Raw genomic sequence first — 23,245 nt, forward strand, 5'->3', positions numbered from 1 at the left:
GCGTTGTTACAAAGTCAGAATCACTTACTTTTCCTCATTCTCCATCCCACCGCCCTGGAGAGGGTGCCTGTGGTGGCATCAGCTGTCGTACAACACCAGGTTGCATCAACACTTAGACGTTGCATGTTGCAAGTGTGTTTCTCTTGGCTTCAAAATCAGTTTTCCAATTGCAATCTCTCCTGGTTCCTCTTTGATTACTACTGTGGCCTGCTGTGGGCACACACTGCTCCGTGGCATCAGATGGAAACAGGAGCTATTAAAGAACTGTGTTTGTCACCACATGTGGGAAACACACTGAGACACATGCCTGTTGGAGCCTTCCCAGCATCCACGAGTCTGCCATAATTTAAACAGCGTTTCCACCTGAAGGTTACCCTTCAGAGTAAAGATACTGGTGGATTTTTGGAGTACTCTTAAAATTATTTTTATTTTAAAAAGAAGCCACTGAACTTTTGGCACCAGGCACCAGAGTATTATATCTACTTAGTTTAATTCTGTCCAAAGAAGTGTTTGGTTTTTTGTTTTGTTGTGTCAGAAACTCTTGTGAGACTAAAAACTGTTACTCAAGCCACTCATGGTGACTTCCAACTCCAATAAGCCAGTATAAAGAACACACGACCCAGTTACTTCATTTATAAGCTGTCTGCCTAGACTGGGCGGTCCTATCACTACCCTCCGTTATTCCCCAGCTGGGAGACCCTTTGCTACCTGCAGTTTTTCCCGGCCATGTGGTTCTGCTCCATATTGGCTTCCACCTCTTCCTCTGCAGTCCTCTCTCCCTCCTCCTTCCTCCCCACCTCCGAGACCTCCAGTCCCACCTTCCCCTTCCAATGCCCAATCATAGGCTCTAGCCTATGATTTATTTGACCAGTTAGAATTGGAGAAGGTTCAGTGAGATCACCTCAGTATGTGATCTGCTCCTCACTGGGTGCAGCCTCTCCTGAGGAAGCGGAATTAACATCAAAATACAAACAGCAGCAAGGCAACCCACAACATATTTATTTGCCTTTAAAATTTAAGGCAGGTCCACAATCTGAGTCCTGGGCTGTCTCAGCCTTGGACTAAAGGCACGACCCCCCATGCTTGACTCTATCCTAATTTTACATAACACCCTGAAGCTCCTCCACAGTGTAGAGACTGCCTAGAACCCTCCCCCTGGAGGGATTTCCAAAGTCAAAGCACATAGCTTCATTCCCATCCACTGGGTGTCCCAGAGCAATGTCACTAAGTCCATGCTCTGTCTATGGCATTGGCCAAGTGCACCTTGACACTGAAGCCTTACACCGTGCCTCCAGCCTTCCATCTCCTGCCTTAGTATAGACACTGAAGGGATCAGATGAATGAGAACGGAGTTGTTTTATCTTCAGGCCAGGAGTAGTAAGCTAGTTATTAATTCATAAGAAGCAATATTTATAATGGGAAATCTTGTCTAGCATATGCTGCGCAAAGGCCACTGTTACATAATTTATAAAATAGTCTACATTGGTTCTTTTCACATATCCTGGAGAAAGTTACATTAGGTAGATGATGGATGGATGATGTTAGATGAGATTCCTTGTGTGGTTCCCCATGACTCTTAAACAGCACAGAACTGAGCAGGTCTCATTGCTCCCAGGAATTCATGGAAAGCTAGAAAGAAGCCGGTGAGCATGTCTGTGCACCTTCTCCTCCAAGTGCTTTCAACTACTCATTACACATTAGCTCTGCTGAGCTCCACGGGGAGCCAAGGATCAAAAAAGAGGCAGAAGGGGGAACCCATGCATCACTCTTTCTAAGACTTTTTTCAATTTACTTTTCCTCCTGGTGATGCTTCCAATAACCCACTGGATGTTGTCAGAAGCCCTCAAACATTTTAATGTTTAAGAACTTAAGTTTCTAGGTACTCAAAACCCAACCTAGGAATTCTGCATGCTGTTTAAAGATTTCTCTGTCAAGCAGACATTAATATCTACTTGTCTTTCATCCAGTGCTCGTTCATTGAATACAAGGATTTCAAATTGATCTACCGGCAATACGCAGCTCTCTTTGTTGTGGTTGGAGTTAATGACACGGAGGTAAGATGCTGGAAAGGCCTTGGAAGATGCAAGACTTTTATTCTTGTTAAGTTGAAGTTTCTCTCCTACTTGCTCCCCAAGAGCTAGCAAGCCTCTTTCAGAGTGTCTGAGTCTCAATGAGCTGAAAAATCTGCATGGAAGAGAAAACTCTAGATGCTTCCTGGTCTAGGTGAACAGGTTACAGTGAGAGAGGCCAAGAATTACAAAATGCCTTCCTTTCTATGTGTATGGATTGTTGTTGGTTTTGGTCTCTCTTCTCTCTGTCTCTCTCTGTCTCCCTCTCTCTTTCTGTCTCTCTGTCTCTCTCTGTCTCTGTCTCTGTCTCTCTTTCTCTCTCTCTCTCTCATTTGTTTGAGTTATTTATTTATTTATTTATTTATTTATTTATTTATTTATCTGTCTAGCTATTTATTTAGAGTCAGTCTCACTGGGTAGCCTTAGAAGACCTGGAATTTTACAAAGACCAGACTGCCTCGAACTTGTAGAGATCTGGCTGGCTCTGTCTCCTAAGTGATGGGATTAAAGGCCTATACCACCACACTCAACTGTTTTATTACATTTTACTTATTTGTGCCACAGAATATATGCGGAGGTCAGAGGACAACTCACAAGAACTGATTCTCTCTTTTTACCATGTGTGTCCTAGGAAGCAAATCGGGTCATCAGGCTTGGTGACAAGTGCCCTTACCCACTGAGCCATCTTGCTTGACTGTTTTGTGTGAGGGATTTTGTTGTTGTTTTGCTCTTGTTTTGCTTTGTTGTGTTTTGTTGTGGCAACCTCTTGCTATGTTTCCCAGGCTGGTGTCACACCTGGAGGCTCAATCTTCTAAGCTCAGCCTCGAGTTGCTGGGACTACATATGGGCCACCAAGCCTAACAAGAACTGCTTCCTTTCCATAAGTCATACTGATGCCCTCCTCTTGTCCTGTTACACAGTGGGGCAGCTCACACAGGAGCCTGACAGTCATATTAAATTTAGGCTAGGACTTGGGGGGACTCAGTGAACTAAGCACTTGTCAACCATAGGTTGAAAACCAGGGTATGAATTACCCACAACCTATATACCACCCATGGTGGCCAACCTGTAAAGTTAGCATTCATGAGACAGAGATGGTATCCTGAGGTAAGCTGATCCTACCTCAGGAAACTGTAGAATAGCTGAGGGAGATGTCAAAAGTTAACTCTGGACCTTTACGTGTACACACAGATGTGTGTATACACATAACTAATGTATACTCATGTGCACACTCCACACATGTGAGAAAAAAAGACAGCCATGTCAGAAGTCACAGCAAAATATAAGTGAGTCTGTGCTGTGCTCACATCCCCTCAGCTGCGGCTCGCCTTGTTAGAAAGACAGGCCAGCACCTGTGGCCATGCAGTCCATGGAAAGGGGTTTGTACCTAAGAAACTTTGAAGTCTCAGTAGTCTGTTTTATCCTCAAATCACTTTGAAGCAATTTCTCCATCCTTACAGATATAAAGTAACAACCGTGAGGAACCTGCGAGTCCTTCCAGAAGTTTGTTAAGGTCGGGAGTGGAGCTCATAGCTCTAATCTATGCTCTTAAGTTTCAGTTTGCCCAGATTCATCATGGCCTGCAAGAGTCTAAGTGGTTAAGGGTTTCTTCATTAATCAGCATCTGTATTCTTGTTTCTTTTCTTTTCCTTTCTTTCCTATTTTAAGCCATGTCTCATGTAAACCAGGCCGCCGGGACTACAGGCCTGAAGTCCCGTACGCAGTTCATGTGGTGCTGGGGAATAAGGAGGGCTTCATGGTGCTAGGCAATGTCCTATGCAAGGAGTCCACCAACCGAGCCCATCCTTAGCCACGGCACTGTCCCCACAGGAGCAGTCGCTGGCTGCTTTGCACATCAGCAACTGGGATGCGGCTCCACAACTGTGGAAACCACTGGGCATTTTTTAACCTGAAGGCATGATAAAATTAATTACACTTTTCTTTTATTTCAGAATGAGATGGCTATCTATGAATTCATACACAATTTTGTGGAAGTTTTAGATGAATACTTCAGCAGAGTGGTAAGTCTTAACCCAGTTTTCTAGAAATTGAGTTATCTGGGTGCATGTTAATATTATGTGTTAATATAATTAACATGCAAAGGCTAAAATAAATGCTGTTGTATTACCATCCCTTCTTGCTCATCATAGGTTTTACAGACCAGTGTGTGCATTAGATCTTCACAAAGAAGACTATTTTTGTTTGCTTCTATTGCTGTAATAAACACTAAGCAACTTGGGGAGCTTACAACTCTCAGGTTACAATGCATGACTGAGGGAAGCCAGGACAGGAACTTAGGGCAGGACCCTTGAGGCAGGAAGTGAAGCAGAGGCCATGGAGGGATGCTGCTGACTGGCTTGCTCCCTGTGACTTGCTCAGCCTGCTTTTTTATACAGCTCAGGACCACGTGCCCAAGGATGGCAGGTATACACACACACACACACACACACACACACACACACACACACACCCTCTAGACTGGCATTCCTATATCAGTCATCAATCATCAATCAAGAAAGTGCAATAAAGGATTGCTGAAAATGGAAGCATTTTCTCAATTGAAGTTCTTCTTCCCAGATAATTCTGGCTTATGTCAAGTTGACAAAACATAAGCAGCACAAAGTGACTCTTGGAAGACCAAGTCTCTCTGAGCACTTTATTGTCTGTCCATCAGGACATTTTCCCTCTAACTTGCTGATTTTACATTCCTTTGGCTTTCTTTCCTAAGAGAACCCTTTTTACCTAAAGAATCATTTCCAGCCAGATGGTGGTGGCACATGCCTTGAATCCCAGCACTCTGGAAGAAAAGGCAGGTGACTCTCTGAGTTCAAGGCCATTTTGGTCTACAGAGTGAGTTTTAGGACAGCCAGGGATATACAGAGACACCCTGTCTTGAAAAACAACAACAGCAAATCCTTTCCAAGCTGGACATGGCAGTACACATCTGTGTAATCAGCACTTAGGAGGTGGGACACAAGGATCAGGACTTCAAGACTATCCTTGATCACAGAGCAAATTCAAGACCAGCCTTTCCAAGAAGACTGTCACAAAAGAAAAAGGGTCAAGGGCTGGGGCAGGGGCATGATACTAGAGAGATGGCTCAGAGGTTAAGACCACACGTTCTTGCAGAAGACATGGGTTCTAGTTCCCAGCACACTCATGGAGGCTACTCCAGTTCCAGAGGACCTGATGCCCTCCCTTTTCTGGCCTCCATGGGGACCAGGCACACATGTAGTACAGATGAGGTACACCACAGTCATGCATGCAGACAAAACACCTGTAACATGTAAGATAAAAGGAGAGTAAGTTCTACCTAAATCTTTGATTTTTTTTTTTCCCTTTTCTTTTTTTCGGAGCTGGGGATCGAACCCAGGGCCTTGCACTTGCTAGGCAAGCACTCTACCACTGAGCTAAATCCCCAACCCCATCTTTGATTTTTTTGGTCTAAAGTCAACTTCCCTTCAGGAATATACTTTCCAGCCATCCTTTTTTAAAAACATTAACAGCAATATTGCAATGTAATTCATATACCATAAAATTTCCCATTTAATGTATATAATCATGTTTTAGTATTTACAATCTTACAGCTATCACCACTGTTACTTTAAGGAAGTCATGTCACATGACAGATAAGCATATTCATTGGCATTTCCCCCATAAGTCCCCTCAACTTACTCCAGGCCCTAGGTAACTACCGATTTGCTCTAGAGACTGCCCTGCCCTAGATTCGTCACAGGAATGGAATTCCATGTTATGGGATTCTCCAGTTAGCCTCTTACTTAGCACAGTATTTTCAGGGTACATCAGTGTGGTAGCATTATCAGTGTTGTGTGGACATGCCACATTTTTTAATCCATTTGTCATTGATGGGCATTTAACTTATTTTTATTTTGGAATTATTATGAATAGAACAGTGCTATTATGAACATTTTTGTCAGATTTTCGAAGAGATCCTTTTTTTATTTAAGTTCTAAAAGAAAAAAAAATCTTGGTATGGTGGTGCAGCCCTTTAATCCTAGTACTCAGGAGGCAGAGGCTAGTAAATCTCTGAGTCTGAAGCTAGCATGGTCTACAAAGGGGGTTCCAGGGCAGCCAGGGCTACACAGAAACCTTGTCTCAAAACCAAAACATACCACCAAATACAAACAAGCCAGAGCCACATACCGAAGCCTCATCTTTAAATAAATTAATTAATTAAGTGGAATTATCTTGGTTATATGCCAGGGAGGAAAATTCCTGGATACTATGATACCTTCTTCACATTTAATATTTTTATTATCTGGCAAGCAGGTTTCTAGTACTCACATTGTTTAAATTCCTATTAGCAATGTGTTCTGATTTTTCTGATATGAATGATTTATCCTCACCAAATCTTAACCTGTCTGTCTTTTCTTTCCTTGTTTTCTTTTCATTTTTCTTTTCTGATATATGATCTCATTATGTAGCCTTGGCTGGCCTGGAACTCAGTATGTAGACCAGGTTAGACTCAAACTCACACAGATTGGCCTACCTCTGCCTCAAAAGCACTGGTATTAAAGGCAGGCACCACCATGCCATCCTATTTAGTATGAAGTGAATTAGAGGCCAACCTTTGGAAAAATGTCAGTTTTTTTTTTTTTTTTTTTTTTTTTCGGAGCTGGGGACCGAACCCAGGGCCTTGCGTTTGCTAGGCAAGCGCTCTACCACTGAGCTAAATCCCCAACCCCAAAATGTCAGTTTTTAATTGCACTAAAGATTTACTAATGACAACCCGTTGGTTGTGGTGGTTTGAATATGCTTGACCCAGGAAATGGCACTATTAGGAGTTGTGGCCTTTTAGAGTAGGTGTGGCCTTGTTGGAGGAAGAGAGTCATGGTGGTTGTGGGCTTTGAGACACTCCTCCCACCTGCCTGGAAGACAGTCTCCTTCTTCAGCCCTTGGATAAATATGTAGAATTTTCAGCTCCTTCTCCAGGACCATGCCTGTCTGCACACTGCCATGTTTTCTGCTGAGGGCACTGGACTAACCCTCTGAACCTGTGAGCCAGCCCCAATTAAGTATTTGCCTTTATAAGAGTTGCCCTGGTCATGGTGTCTTATTAGAGCAATGGAGACCCTAAGACAATGAGTTTTCCTGTTGCTTGTGTTTTACTGTTGTATTTAGATTCACCCCCTTGTTTTCTTCCTAGTGTTTTATGATTTTAGAATCTAAATTTGTCTCTGATCCATTTTAAATAATGTTTTCTTACATTGTATATTATAGATCATCTTGATTCATTTTGTTCACATTTTAGTTTGGAGGGATATGTAGCTCCAGGCTGGCCTTGAACTCCTAGTCCTCCTGTGTCTGCTTCCTAAAGGCTGAAATTGCAAGCATGCAGCATCGTTTATGTTTTTGTATGTTGAGATCTATTATCTCAGAAGCAGTTGTTGAAGTAACTGCCCTTCTCCATCCATGACTGTCTTAGCTTCTTACTATGAAGCAACAGCTCATAAGTAAGGACTGAGCCAGGCATGGTGGTACACGTATGAGGCTGAGGCAGGAAGGCAGCGAGTTCAGGGCCATCAGCTTCGTAGAAAGTTCAAGGCCAGCTTGGGATGCAGGAGACCCCTTCTCAGCAAACAACCTGGTCTTTCGTTTCTATTCCATTGAACATAGTGTTGTGAGTGTCATGCTGTCCTGACTAATGTAGCGCTACAGCAAGTTGGAAATGAAGCCATTTTTTAAACAAGAATCAGGAGAGATGGTTGGTATTATTACCAACACCAACTACAGTGCCTCCAGTATCGCAGGTTGTTTGGTTAAGGTTTGATGCTAAAGAGACACCATGACCAAGGCAACTCTTGTAATGGGAAACATTTAATTGGGGCTGGCTTCCAGTTTCAGAGGTTTGGTCTATCATCATTTTTGCTGGAAGTATGGTAACTTGCAGGCAGGCATGGTGCTGGAGAAGGAGCCAAGACTTCTACATCTTGATCTAAAGGCTATCCAAGAAAAGACTGTTTTCTGTAGGCCACCAGGAGAAGGGGCTGGATCACACTGGCCAGACTTGACCACATATATGAGACCTCAAAGCACCCCCCACCACAGTGATACACTTCCTCCAACAAGACCACACCTCCTCCAATAAGCCATACTTCCTAATAGTGTCATTTCCCACGGTCATGCATATTCAAACCACCATACCAGGTATTCTTGAACTTCAGATTTCCTCCTGCCTCTACCTCTCTAGTCCTGGGTTTTAGACGCATTTGTGCTTACTGAGCAAGTACAAGATTAGGAAGGAACTGATCCATGCTGCTGCTCCCTGTGGCAGTGAGGGGACACTGCTCCATAGTTAGCAATACCAAAAGGGCCACTCTCATATTTAGAAGCTGTGTCTTCTGAGGTAAGTGAGAGGTAGAGAGAGGCGAGAGGATTGGAGAGTTCTAGGTCTTTCTTGATTGCGTGTGGGTTAGACGACAACACATGACCCTGTCTCAAAAAGAACAAGGAAGGTATTATGTCTTTACTCCAATTTCCATGGCCTGGGATGAATTTTAGAAGCTCTTCATAGGGAACCAGTCAGTTCATTGCCTCAGTACAGTGGCCCCAGAGTCTGGCACCTTGAACAGCAGTATAAACTGAGAACTTGCTAGAAATCTGAGCTCTGGGCTCCACCCCATGCCACAGGATCAGAAACTCTGCCTATGTTCCTCAGTCTGGTTTTACTAGGCCTTCCGGTGATCCTGGTATATGTGGAAGTTTAAGAGCATTAAGGTAACCTTAATACATCAGGCCAGTCAGCAATTTCCTACTTCAAGTGATGAAATTTGAAAGATGGCTGCTGGCCTACGGCATGACTAGTCATGCATCTCCAAGGGATGGGTGCCTACCCTAGGCTGGAAATAAAGAGGAGATCAGATGATTTCCAAGACTGGACATGCTGGGATAGAGAATCAAACCTGTCTGTGTTGATTGTGTAGAGTCAGAGAATCGTGGGTAAGCAGTGTCTGTGACCTCCAATACTAGAAATACTATGGGCAGCTCTGAGCACATACAGTGCACTGTGTGTGACTAGGAAGTTGGAACTTTATTGCATGGTAATGAGTTTCAGTGTAGATTCACATTGGGCTGGTGGTGGCCATATTATCAGCACAGCCCTGGGGCCTGCTCCTTCAGGAGATGACGCTCGTGTTAGAATAAATTTGAGGCAGGCCAGGGTCTATGATACTCCAGGTAGCCACTTTCAAGTGGCACTTGCCCAGAAAGAATATACTTTCCAAAAGCAGGGAGGACAAAAAAGGAGACTCAGACACTGTTGCTGCAAGGTTTTTAAGTTATTGTTATATCCAGTTACTAAAAACAAACAGCACATGTGGGATTCCAGCTGTAGTTTTAGGGAGAGAGCCAGTGACTGCATGAACCACAAAAGCCAAGAGTTGGGTTTAACTTAACCCAGGTGACAGTGCAGGGCCTGTGTGCTGGGGACGACCTGTCAGGGCCTAACCAGATCAGAGCAGCAGGAAGAAGGAAGAGCATGAGGAAGAAACAAGGCCCCAGCGCTCGCCGAGGGTGCCCCGTCAGCTAAGACTTATTTTTAACTTTGTGAGCTTTGAGCATCCTTTCTGGGATATTTTTATCTTAGAGAGTTTCAGCAGCTTAAATTTGGAATGCGTTTCATGCTGTTGCACCAAGAAAAGCGTCTCAGTGTCACACTTTCAAAAACAAAAGCCAAACGGCTTAGTTTCCGGAGATTCCCAGTGAGCATTGCTGCTGTGAGAGAGGCAGCGGGGCTTCCTGTCCCTCCCTATCACATATGATCTCATTTCCACTTCCTGTTCCCTCTGCACAACTACTTTATTGACAAAAAAATCAGTACAGAGAAGCAGGAAAACAAAGAGGATGGGTTCGCACGTTAATCTGTTTGTCAAGACTCAGATTGTACACCACCAGAGTGGCCCGATGTGGTCTGTGGATGTGACCTGTAAGCAGAAAAGTAACAAAGACCCTCACTGTGAGGAAAGACCCAGGCAGGCTGTGCATGTGAGATAGTTCTGTCCCTTCACCTCAGTTTTACTGTGAACCTCAAAGTGCTCTTCCAATAGGCATCTTTCACAGCGGGTGGAAGACCGTCAGCTGGCCCATCATTCAGGGGCATCTGTTGAGGTGTATGCTCTTTAGATCTAATGCACCCACCTGTAACACTGAAACAGGGCACCTCTCTATACATCTGTCTATAGGATGATACGGACACTGCTGGGAGATGAGTTCTAGGCCCCACCACAACCCTGTGGGCACCAAATGCCTCCAACTTAAGTCCCTTGCATACAGTGGTTGGTGTCAGCAGATAGCTCACACATGCTAACTCATCTAAGTTACTGTTAGCACCTAGCACAGGGTAGATGAGCAGTTCTTACTCCTAAGAAACCATGGCAGAGTGTAAAGTGTATATGTTCAGCACAAGTGTTTCACAGAGTGCTTAGTTGAATTAATGGATATGGGATTCATGAATACAGAGGACTGCTTACATACCCCTTTTTAATTTTATTTAATTTTGTGGTATGGAATCAACCCTAGGGCATTAAAAATGTCAGATACACACTGTGCCCTGGGCCACATCTCCCAGCTTGCATAGTAGTTGATAGATAACCTGCATTTTACTTTGCCGCTTGCTAGTAATTAGACATCCACACCGTCATTCGTTGGTGGCTCTGGTTTACTGGCCCCAATCCCCCCTTGATAGTTTCTTGGATTACTGTCAGTAGTTTGCTGTGTAATAACTTCACTCTGACCATCCTATCACCATTCCCTGAACTTCCTTAAGATAAGGTCTCTTTGCAGTGGATGCGAAGAGAAGACATATTCCCAGGCTTCTGACACTTTATAACTCCCCATACTTTCTCTTTGCTTTTGTTCTTGTCTGGAGTTTTGAGACAGGATCTGACTCTGTTAGTCCAGGAGGACCTTAGTTTGTGGCAGTCCTCCTGGCTCAGCTTCCCAAGATTCTAGGCATGAGCCAGCAACCCTGGCTCTCCCTCTAACCTGCAGCTTTTTTTCCTTCACTTTTTTTCCTATCTCAGTTTCCAGCTCTGACTCCCACTCTGGGCTCCAGCAGGCATAGGAGCCAGACTGGCTGCTTCTAGGCTGGGAGGCAGGGCAGGCCTTGACTGTTAGCTGACGGTGCTCTCTGGGGCCATCTCACCATGTATTGTGTGTTCTTGTTTTCTTTTTCAGAGTGAACTAGATGTATCCTTTTTCTGTACAGTTTTCCTTGGTATGTTGCAAAAGCACACTCAGGATGTAGTCAGGTAAGTGTTGTCAGGCTGGAGGATGACCTGGCGAAATCCAGGACACTCATCTGCAACTCTACCAAGGCAGCACCACAGCCGTGGGCCGCAGAACTCCCTTCCAGAGATAGTGCTTTGTAAGATTCCTTTTTCTTTTTTCCAAAAAAAGCACTGAAGTGGTGGTATTTAAAAATAACTGTTATATGGGGCAGGAGAGATGGCTCAGTGGTTAAGAGCACTGACTGCTCTTCTAGAGGTCTTGAGTTCAATTCCCAGGACTCATGTGCAGCTCACAACTGTCTGTGACCCTAGTTCCAGTTTCTGATACTCTCACAGACATACATGAAGGCAAAACACCAATGCACATGAAATAAAAATAATTATTGTTTTGTTTTTTTTTTATTTTTCTTCACCCACAGGTGAAGTGCTTGGTTTTCTCAGAAAGACTGAGCTTTCAGGCCTCCAGGATAAATTCCCAGAAAGCTGCTCATCAACAGAAGGAGGTATTCTGGGAGATGAGCTGAAGGGTTAAAGACATTGTCTGGCTTGTGTTCATTTCCTTTAGAGCAGAAACAGTTCTTTCTCTCTTTTAAATCCAAACTGTCTGTGTACACTGGAGTGCAGCCCAGTGGTAGAACACCTCCTAGCATATACTTGGCCCTGGATTTGGACCCAGCACCTTATAACAGAATAAACACACCCAGGGCCCCAAATAGAGGCAGGCACTCACCAGGCTTTCTGTAAGTCTCCAAAAGTATAATACATTGACTTCTAAGATGTCTGCCTGCTTTGTGGCCAGAGAGAAAGCTCAGTGGTTAAGAGTGCAGACTGCTCCTGAGAGGACCAGGGCTTGGCTCTGAACACCCAGGTCAGGCAGCTCACAATTGCCTGTCACTGCAGATCCAGAAGTTCAGGGCCCTCTTCTAGACCTTAGATACATAAACCCACCTGAGACTGGACAAGGGGGAGCACACCTTTGATCTCAGTACTCAGGAGGCAGAGACAGGGAGATCTCTGTGAGCTCCAGACCAGCCATTGCTACACAGTGAGACACAGTATCTCAAAAACATAAATAAATAAATAAATAAATAAATAAATAAATAAATAAATAAACCTACTCATCCAAACACACATAAAGTAAAAGATAAATGTTTTATTAAAATATGCCTATCATTTGAAAGTAATAAAGATGGCTTTTGAGAACACTTCAATCTTAAATCTAAAATAATTGCTATTTATGTATGTATAATATCAGCAGAAAGCATATATGAGTATAATTGAGTATAATATGAAGTTCATATATGTATGTGTTTATGTGAAGCCACTGCTGGAACCAGTATATCTGCATCAGCACAGTCGTCTGGAGAAATAGCCATCATAAATTCATTGGAGACCTCTTTTGAAGTCATCTGTGGAAAGGTAATTGCCCCTTAGTGGTGAGTGACCTAAACCTAGGATCCTATTGGGCTTTTTAGTCTGTCTTTTTTTTTTTTTAAGATTTATTTATTTTATGTATGTGAGTACACTGTAGTTGTCTTCAGACACACAAGAAGAGGGTATCAGATCCCCATTACAGATGGTTGTGAGCCACCATGTGGTTGCTGGGATTTGAACTCAGGACCTCAGGAAAAGCAGTCTGTGCTCTTAACCGCTGAGCCATCTCTCCAGCCCGTCTTTTTTTTTAAAGATTTATTTATTTATTTTGTATATGAGTACACTGTAGCTGTCTTCAGACACATCAGAAGAGGGCATCGGATTCCATTACGGGTGGTTGTGAGCCACCATGTGGTTGCTGGGATTTGAACTCAGGACCTTTGGAAGAGCAGTCGGTGCTCTTAACCACTGAGCCACCTCTCCAGCCCCAGCCCGTCTTTTTATTTAATTAATTTTTTTTTTTTACTGTGTAGAGGTGTTCTGCGTGTACATGTGTGTGCTTGGTGCCCTTGGAGGCCAGAAGAGGACATCAGATTCCCTCAGAACTAGAGTTAGAGATGGTTGTAAGCCACTAGGTGGGTACTGGGAATTGAACCCAGGTCTTCTGGAAGAGCAGCAGTGCTGTTAACCACTGAGCCATCTCTCCACCCCATGGCATTGTATCTTAACTAAGCCATTGAAAGCAATTCAAAATAAATCTGCTTCTAACTGGACAGGAGAGTGGAAAAGCAGTCACCAGGTAAACGACAAGAGCTAGCAGACACTTCTGGAGTTCAAAAGCTCAAGATCCACTTTGGCCTTGCCACTAACTGCCCGTTGTATTGAGCAAGCCACACTTATTTCCAAGGGGATAATCAAGCCAGAGAAGCTTGAGTACTGGCTCAGCCTGGCCTGGGGTCCTGTCGTGACAGAGGTGGGGCGGCAGAGCCCCAGAAAGCCCCTTTCCTCTCTGTGCTGTTTAAGGCTTTAAGGCTGAGAGGTTCTCTGCACTGGACTTTAAGAAATAAGGCAAACCCTTTACATTTCTCCTCAGTCCACACTCAGTCCTATTTCCTGCTGAGACTTACAAAACCAGACAGATGGGATTTAAACAGAAATGACCCAAGCACAAAAAATCAGTTCAGGAATTCTGGCTTCATTCCAGTATGTGGAACCCCCTCGGTGCAGTGGTGTCCAGTGAGCAAACTGTCCCCTTGAGACTGAGCACTTCAGTGACCTGAGTCACCTTATGAGGAATAAGTGCCTCACGGTGTCCTCCTCAGTGCTGGGATCATACCTGAGCCACCGCCTCCAGCTCTTACCTTTCAGTGAGTTCTCTGATGCTCCAAGGTACCATATCTTACCGTCTCTCCCAACCCTCTGTCTTGCCCTACTCACTTTGTCCCTTGTGTCTTGGTTATTTTAGTCAAAAGTAGTAACAAGAAGTTATAAGAAGCAGCGGGAGTTAGGGCTCATTGTCCTGGCGCTGAGCTGGGGTGGGGTTCACGGGGAGAGCATTAGTCTAGCATTCCTAAGGCTCTGGTTCAATCCCAGGAAAGCAAGCTAGAAAGAAATACACATAAAGCCACAGCTTACATTCATACTTTTAGATCTATTTTATGTGTTTTGTCTGTATGTATTTCTGTGTGTCACATCTGTGCCTAACACGGAAAGGAGTTGAGAACAGGGTGCCACATCTCCTGGACCTAGAGTTACAGATGGCTGTGAACTGCTATGTGGGTGTCCTTAACTGTTGTTGAGTCATCTCTCCAGCTCCTAGAGGAAGCCATTTTGGTGTCATATCAGGCTATGGCTTGCTCCATTCTCTCACTTGTTAAAGACAATTAACCAGCCATGTTCATATTTAAAATCCTGCAGGGATGAGTGATGGGAAGGCAGGGAGAGAAGGGCCAGGAGTTCAAGTCCATCTTCAACTACCATAGCAAGGTCAAGGCCAGTCAGACTACCTAAGATCCTGGCTTGAGGAAAATAAAACATGTAAGAAGCATATATATGAAACAACACACACACACACACACACACACACACACACACACACACACACACACATGTAAGTTTTAGGAGCTGGAGAGCAGCTCCTTGTGTAGGTCACATCTAGTGTTCCGTTACAGTTTGCCTTCCATAGCAGTCCTCAGTGGTTTTGGGTTTCCTTGTTGAGAGACATGGATTTAGTGAATGTGCTCTCGGGAAGTTGTACGTGGTCTTCAGGGTCAGTCATGTTCAACCCAGGCTGAAGGAAGTTCTTTCCCTGGTTGCTTGAATTAATGGATCACAGTCCAGTTCCTTCTTGCTTCCTCCAGTTCCAAATGTCAGAGCTGAATTTTACTGTTTACTGCATCCAGGCTTGGCATATAGGACACTTTCTTGGTTCCTGGCATATGGCCCAAATGCCACTAATTTTGGCTGCACCAGTGTGTACAAGTTGCTCATAAATCAAATCAAGATACAAGCAACAGCTGGATTCCTATTTTAAAGGAGGCATGTGACTTTAGGGAGCCATCGGGAACTGGTCTAGGTTTACTCACGTGGTGCAGAACTGGGTGATCATTAGGGTTTGAGCCAGATACAGAGATAGCCAGACAGTCATGTGTGCACAGTACATGACCTCACTGACTAACTTGTGTTTCCAGGAGGCTGGGAAAGTCAGGCTTGCCAAAGGACCTTGTCCTTGCAGTGTGCGTGTGCCCGTGGTTGGCGTGATTCAGCAGTAAGTTCTGACTCGAATTTTAGAGCAGCCGGCAGTTGCTCGAGGGGATATCCAAACGACAGCTGTTTATTTGCTGAAGATGTAAGAGTTTGATCAGTGAAACAACAGATGAGGTTTCCTGATCCAGAGATCAGGAAAATAAGCAGTAAAGCCCACTGCCCTCGATGCCTCGAGTCCAAGGGTCTGTTTCATTCAGCCACCTGGGCTGCTGAACTCCACAGACAGGCTGTTATCTACCCCAGGCAGACATCTAGCTTGCTTCCTATGGGGAAATGACCTTGAACTTCTGATCTTCCTGTCCTCACCTCCCAAGAGTGGAGATTACAGGAGTGCATTTCTGCACCTTGTTCAGAGGGCACTGGGATCACAAGCGCTAGACAAGCACTGCCCACTGAGCTGCACCCACTCCTGGCTCCAGTGCTCTTTGACTGGGTTCTCATTTTGTCTCAGCTTGTAAGCTCTGGCCACTGGTTCTGATGAACAGGGCTGAACCTAACTTCATTTCAGTCCTACTTTGGCCTAGGACAAAGCAATCATCTATATAATTGGAAGACATTATTAATAGGTATATCAGAGCAAAGGGTTTTTTCTTTCTGGGTCACTTAGGGACAGTTCCCATCGGCTCCTCTATTCTGCTAGAGGGCTATTTGCACAGAACTTAATGAGATGTTAACAGAGTCTAATGGAAACTGAAGTCATTCACAGGCTGTCCCAGTCTCTGTAGACAGACTTCACTGAACAAGTACAGTAGAGACTTTGAATATCAGGAATTGACCAATATCAGGTAATTATTTGTTTTGCAAATATTCACTAATTACAAGCTCACTGGTGTTTCTAATCACCTATTTGTCAAATGAAGTTTTTCCATCTGAGGCAGCTGTTTCTTTTCACACAGTTCCTTAAAAATAGAACCTAATGTTTCAAATGTAAAATTGAGAAACATCCAACCATGGCAACCACCTTGCTCCACAGTGAGATGCCCAGATGGAGGGATTCTCGGGGAGTCTGGGGCTTTCTGGTTCCTCATTGCCAGCGCCCTCTCTTCCAGTCTGAGACTAGCTTCCCAGTGAACACTTCCCCACGTTAAGGCTTCAGAATCTGAGAGATGCCATTTGTGAAACTCAGAGCTTGGGTCTTGGGGGAGTTTAGTCAGCTTCCGCTTCTTTCTTCTTTCCTTCTGCCTGGCAGAGAGGACAGCTGATGCTGCAGGCCAAGAAGGACATTTGCTGTGGGTATGTAGAGCCTGGGACTGGCTCCTGGAGAGAAAGAAGCCTGGGGGAACAGAGCAGGCAGTCCAGCCCAGCACTGGCATGTACCTGCCCTGTGACTTTGGCCGGACTTTGGACTGTTTACGTCTGAATAAAGTGAGGCTTGTGCAGAAGACTGGAGTTTACAATAAGGCGTTCATCACAACGTCTGGAACCCCAGCTTCCAACAGGCACTGATGCGATTACTGAGGCTGAGCTGTTACCGGCTGTGTTCTCTGGCATTAAACATTCTACCCCCTGTGCCACTCTGCACTGGGATGGGGCTCAGTGCTAGAGCTTTGCCTGGGTTCCATCCTAAGCACAAATACATACACTCGTACGTGCACACACACTCAGGTGCACATGCACACATGCTCACAAACATAATCTGAGTAGCTGTTTCATTTCATTATCTGCCTACCCGACTTGCTTAGCCAAGATGAATACAGGTGTGCACATGTGTATGGAGGTAATGTCTCAGGATCTAAGGCAAACCTCATGTTAGGTTTCTTTGTACTAGGCTAAGCCACGCCATTACTTACATCTACTAAATTCTCCAACTGATTTCCTTAATGTGACGTAGATAATGTTTAATTTGGACAAAGTCCACATCATTTTGGATGAGATGGTGTTAAATGGCTGCATTGTGGAAACTAACAGAGCAAGAATTCTTGCCCCGCTACTGATTCTTGACAAGATGTCGGAGAGCTGACGAAGACAAGGTTTGAGCCATGTGAAGGCCAAGAAGACATCAGAAACAGCAGCCTTCTGGAAACTGTCACTACTACCTATCTCCCAGAGTTCCTAAAGAGAAAACACATTCTGTACAAACAAAATGTCTCTCTTAACAGAGAGCCACAGTCTTACTTGGTGAATGTAGGCTTGCTTCCCTCTGCAGAACAGCAGGGCTGCAACATGGCAGCTGTCCCATCAGCCAATAAACTTCAAATTTACTTGACCACGTGATATTTGGTTAACGTCCTTCTGCTTGCTACCCCTCTCCTTAAAGTCCTGAGAGTACTCTCTCTCCACTGTGCTATATACAGCCCTAGGTATGCTGCCACCTTTCCTAAAGAGTGTGTGTGTGTGTGTGTGTGTGTGTGTGTGTGTGTGTGTGTGTGTGTGTGTACATGCAGAGACTAGAGACTAGAGGCCAGCCTCGGTGCTCTTGTATTTAAATAGACTTCTAACTTATTCTTTGAGAACATCATACATGTGTGCAGTGTATTGATCATATCCGCCTTTCACTCCCCATCTTTGTTTTTGAGACAGGTCTTTCTCTGAACCTAGAGCTCACTGACTGGGCTTGAGTGGCTGGCAGCACAGGGATCCTGTCTTCAGCGTCTCAGGACTGGGATCACAGACGTGTGCTGCTCTCCAGAATTTAAGTTCTGAAGGTCTGGACTTGGGTTCTCAGGGTTATACAAGCCAGTCTACCACCTAAGCCTCCTCTTCAGACCTATTTTATTTTGTTTTGTTTTATTTTGTTTTATGAGGTTATGTGCAGTGCCTCCAGCTTGGGATGTACAGAGGGATGACCTTGTGAGTTCTGGGCCTACCTGAGCTGTGTAGCAAAATTCTGTCTCAAACAAACAAAAAACCAGAAGTTTATTTTAACACACGCACCTAGGAAATTCATATTCACTTGCCAGTTTCTGGAAGTGTTTGATACCCACCTTAAGGATATTTAGCAATTATGCCAACATGCAGTTAACTTCACGGTGCTCTGAAATAATCATGATATAGTACAAGAGTTCTCGCAGCTATTATGATGCCACGTTTTACTATTATCCTTGCATATTCAGACAGGGTCTCGGTATAGCCAGGGTGGCCCCAAAATTCTTACATAGCTGAGGATGACCTGGAGCTCCAAATCCTCCTGCCTCTACCTCCCAAGATCTGGGAGTACAGGTTATCATATGTGGTTATGGCATATTCTAAGTGTCTTCCTAGTAAGCTCATCAATAAAATTTACATTAGTTCCAAGAAATAGAACAAGACAATTTCATCAGGCTGGTGCAAAATAAGCACTTTCCTTCTCTTATTCTATGACAGTTTTGTTTTTAAATTAACACACAAGGTATTTTATAAAAATTGTCAACACTTGACGAACTTTGTGCTAATGTCTGTATTGTTCCAATCTTATGTATGTGCTGCTGAAGCGAGCACGTGACGTGTCTGAGTCCATCTTCAGTGTTTTAGAACAGTCAGTACAGAGAAGAGCCCCTGCTGCCCGCGCCCTGCCAAAACCTTCTGCCACTCAGACGACAGAGTACACAGGGCTGTCTTACCAAGAGCGTGTATGTGCAGACTGGTGTGAGGGGCTGTGCATGGGGGGAAGCAGAACTCTATGGACCCTGTGCTGCTCTCATATAAGGATGGGGAGAGAAGACAGTTTTCTAAAATTTTATATACAGATTTTAGAGTTTTAATCTATAAAGACCAGAAAACTAGTCATAGGAGACTGTAAAAGCCAATGTGGACTGTTCGGACCTCAGTTGGGAAGGCATAGGAAAGGCTCTGGCCCCTGGGAACAGTGCACATTGATGCACTAAGTCCTCGGGATGTGGGGAAAGCCCCATCTAGATCAAGACCTTCGATGTCTTGCAGATTCGCAGTATCAGGGAAACACTGTCCTAGTTGGTAGGTACTTAATCATTAGCATGTGGAGGTAACTGCAGAAACTGGTGCACCACAAGTAGCTAGGGAGTGGACAAAATTAACTTTTGGGTCACACTAAAATAGTAGATGAATTATATCCTGGCACAGATTCTAGTACCTTCAGAGAATATTAAAGTTTTTAAAAAATATTAAGTAGATACCATAGCCAAATACACAGAAGAGCTCTAACTGTACTTGGAGACCTTGGTGTGTCTGACAACACCTGACTCAGTGTGTTGTGACCACCTCACTTCAGCCAAGTGCCTGCAGGAACTTCTAAACTGCTCTAACAGTCACAGTGTGACCCACTATAGCTAGACCAGGTAGGACCTGGCGAACTCAAACAGGCTCAGCTGTCTTCCCCACTCAGACAGTGCCATGCAAAGCAACCACACGTCCATAAGCAAAAGAACATGACTGTTCTAATAAGACACGGACATTCCAGGCTGGGGGTGTTGGTATGTTTGCCTAGCACTGCATAAAACAGGCCTGACGATAAATGCTGTGATCCAACGCTGGGGGAGGCAGAGGCAGAGGAACCAGAAGTTCAACACCATTCTTGGTTACACGGAGTTTGAGGCCAGCCTAGGTTAGAGATCTTGGAAAAATTATTTTTTCATGTCATAAAATACTACCTTTACTTGTATTTTTAGCCATCTAAAGGGGCCAGGGCTGGAGAGATGGCTCAGTGGTTAAGAGCACTGACTGCTCTTCCAGAGGTCCTGAGTTCAAATCTCAGCACAACCATCTGTAATGGGATCTGATGCCCTCTTCTGGTGTGTCTGAAGACAGCTACAGTGTACTTATATAGAATAAATAAATAAATCTTTGAATAAATGAATAAATGAATGCACTTGTCACAAAGTCTGGAGATCTGAATGTGAGTCCAGCACCTACATGGCTGGAGATCAGCTCCTTTTTCTCTTTCCAAGACAGAATTTCCCTGGCTCCCCTGGATGGAACTCAGACATCCTCCTGCTTCTGCCTGCCCAGTGATGGGACTAACAGTGTGTGCCATCCGAGTGCAGGGGTATACCACTGTCCACCCCTCCCAAATCAGGGTATGAAAACAAGATAAACCACTTTAACACCACACTTACCTCACAGTTAACAAGAACAGGCAGCAAACCAGATCTGCTCTCCCACTGCCCAGCAGCCTTCCCAAAAGCTGACCACACACAAGATTTTCCTTTGCCTTAGAAATGTAAATAATGGCAATCTGGCGCACATAAAGTGAGTTTCAGTTCTAGTGTGGAGTTTTTGTTGTGTAGCCATGACTTCACTGAAAAGTTGAAACAAAACAAAACAAACAATAACAAAACCCCTTTGTTTTCCTGATTGGAACAGTTAATGCTGAAACATTGCTGCTACATTTCAGTCTCACAGTCAGGCAGAGAGGGAGGAGGTGAACATAAAGGCTGGCTCTGGCTGCAAATCCACAGCACTGGTTCCCTATCAGGGATCACTGTGCTCAAAGACAGTGCTTCCTTAGGCGGTATTTACTCCGTGTTAGGTATAGCAACAATGATTTCAAGCCTCCAAGAGGACATGGGCAGGACACTCACAAATACTCCGGCATGTGTGTAGAAGACCATCCTGCGAACAGCCCTCCGAGGATTCTGACCCACAAATAAGGGCACCAACCATAGTCTGTGCTCTCTCTTACGGTGATAGTGTACCTAAGTGCGGAGCAACCTCAGATACACTCCGGATGCCTTTGAAAAGCCACTGTGGGGAGCTGGAGAAATGGCCCAGTAGTTAAGAGCATTGCTTACTCTTGGAGGACCCAGGTCAATTTCTAATGCCCATAAGACGCTCAACACCAGTCCCAGGGGTATCTTATATCCTCCACGGTATTGCACTCATGGTACAATCATTTGTACAAGCAACACACACACACACTAAAAAAATAAAGGTTATTATTTTTATTGTTACTAGCTAAAACCATTGTGGAAACTATTGAGTATGGAAATTAGAAGTACACGCCTTTCTTTTAAACCAGAAAATAGTATTCTGGTTTCTTTCCACACTAACAGAACATATGAAGTCATTCCTGATCTCACTCCTCCTCCTCCCTAAAGATACAGTGCTAGATAGTAAACCTGCTGTTTAAAAAAATGTAACACTAGGGGCTGGAGAGAGGGCTCAGTGTTTAAGAGCACTGACTGCTCTCCCAGAGGTCATGAGTTCAATTCCCAGCAACCACATGGTGGCTCACAACCATCTGTAATGGGATTGATGCCCTCTTCTGGTGTGTCTGAAGACAGCGACAATGTACTCACATATATAAAATAAATAAAAAAGGGTTAACACTAGCTCGGCATGGTAACTCATACCTGTAGTCCCATTCAGGAGGCACACATAAGAGGACCACCGAAAGTCTGAGGCCAGCATGGTCTACACTGGGAGTTCTAGACTAGCCTGGGCTCTAGAGTTAAGACCTGTCTCAAAATAAATAAATAAAATAAGAAAGAAACAAAGAAATGAAATGAAGTAAATGTTCATTTCCAGCTGCAGGGTATGTTATAACCAAACAGGGCAGATATTTCTTATACTTCTCCAGTTTCACCAAGTTTCTTTCCTGTAGAAAAGTCCATTTCTTCTTGTATTTTCATAAAACTGAGTAACTGAAGATGAAAAGTGGTCAGAGCTTCTCCTCCGTTCGCCAGATCCAATGCCCCAGTCTCTTACCCAGCTCTGAAGCACACCTATGACCTTCCGTCATCCTGTCTGTCTCCTGTAGACTCTACAGATCTTGCCCTTCTAGCTGCTGCCTTGTCCCAACCCCAGCACCTCCTACTAACCCAAGAGCCCTGCTTCCTCCAGCTCACCCAGTCCCAACCCCCACTCCAGTCCCATCCCACCTCTGTAGCATAACACCCACTGTGGCCTCCATTTCCTCTCTGCCCCCATGCCCAAGAGATCACCAGCATCTTCTCCAACTCTCCTTACCCCACCTCAACTGTCCTCCTTAGTCCAGCCTCCAGCACCAGTAGGAATTCCTGGGGACATACCAGCTGAGCAGGCCAGGGAAACAAGTCCACAAAAAATTTCCTACCAGGCAACACACAGCTGTTACACTCTCTTAAAATCCAGAGAGGAAGCAGAAATCAAAGAACAGGAGAACATTATTAGCCCAACAGAGACAAAAACAGCTAACGATGTTACCTGTAACCGTAATCATTCCAATCCCAGGTACCACAGTAAAAACATAGTAACATATAGGACAGTGTGTCTCCACTTGAGCCCAGATATCCCACCACAGCAGGCCCTGAACAGTCCAATATAGCTGAAGTGTAAAAAGACCTTAAAACAGTTTTTATAAAGATAATAGAGGTCCTTAAAGAGGAAATGAATAAACCCCTTCAAGAAATCCAGGAAAATACAAACAACTGGGGGGACTGAATAAACCCCTTGAAGAAATCTAGAGAAACACAAATGAGCAGTATAAGAAAGTGAGTGAAACTGTCTGAGACCTGAAGATAGAAGTAGAATTGATGAGGAAAGCCAAACTGAGGGAATTCTGGAGATGAGAAATGTGGAATTCATACAGAAAGTACAGAGGCAAGCTTCCCCAGCAGAGCACAAGAGACAGAAGAACCTCAGGTCCCGAAGACAGGGTAGAAAAGGTGGACATATCAAAGAGAGTGTTAAATCTAAAAACTCGCCTTGCCAGGCAGCAGTGGTACAGAGCTTCAAGCCCAGCACACTGGAGGCAGAGGCAGGCAGATCTCTGACTTTGAGGCCAGCCTGGTCTACAGATAAAGTTCTAGAATAGCCAGGGCAAAAGGGAAAAGAAACCTTGTTTCAAAAAACAAGTAAAAACCAAAAGGTCTTCCAACCAAAAAAAGCTCAGGGCCAGATGGTTTTAGCACCAGA

The 23,245-nt window shown here is 44.4% G+C and overlaps 1 protein-coding gene across 9 annotated transcripts in view; it reads left to right on the forward strand.

Annotated features, from left to right (window-relative positions):
- Ap4s1 (adaptor related protein complex 4 subunit sigma 1) overlaps window positions 1-20,226 on the forward strand; it is a 43,752-nt gene extending 23,526 nt beyond the window's left edge. Inside the window, 7 exon segments of one of the 9 annotated variants that reach the window (NR_190496.1) lie at window positions 1,968-2,054; window positions 4,022-4,090; window positions 11,265-11,820; window positions 12,639-12,736; window positions 13,896-14,058; window positions 15,382-15,458; window positions 16,647-17,671. Coding sequence is in view for 5 of the 9 variants with exons in the window: in NM_001130999.2 (NP_001124471.1) it covers window positions 1,968-2,054; window positions 4,022-4,090; window positions 11,265-11,276; window positions 17,289-17,417 (297 nt within the window). In the remaining 4 variants the exon portion in view is untranslated. 9 annotated transcript variants of the gene reach the window in all.
- Window positions 20,227-23,245: the final 3,019 nt, after the last annotated feature.

Source organism: Rattus norvegicus, chromosome 6 (genome assembly GCF_021556685.1).
Source record: "Rattus norvegicus strain SHRSP/BbbUtx chromosome 6, alternate assembly SHRSP_T2T, whole genome shotgun sequence".
Classification (NCBI taxonomy): Eukaryota; Metazoa; Chordata; class Mammalia; order Rodentia; family Muridae; genus Rattus; species Rattus norvegicus.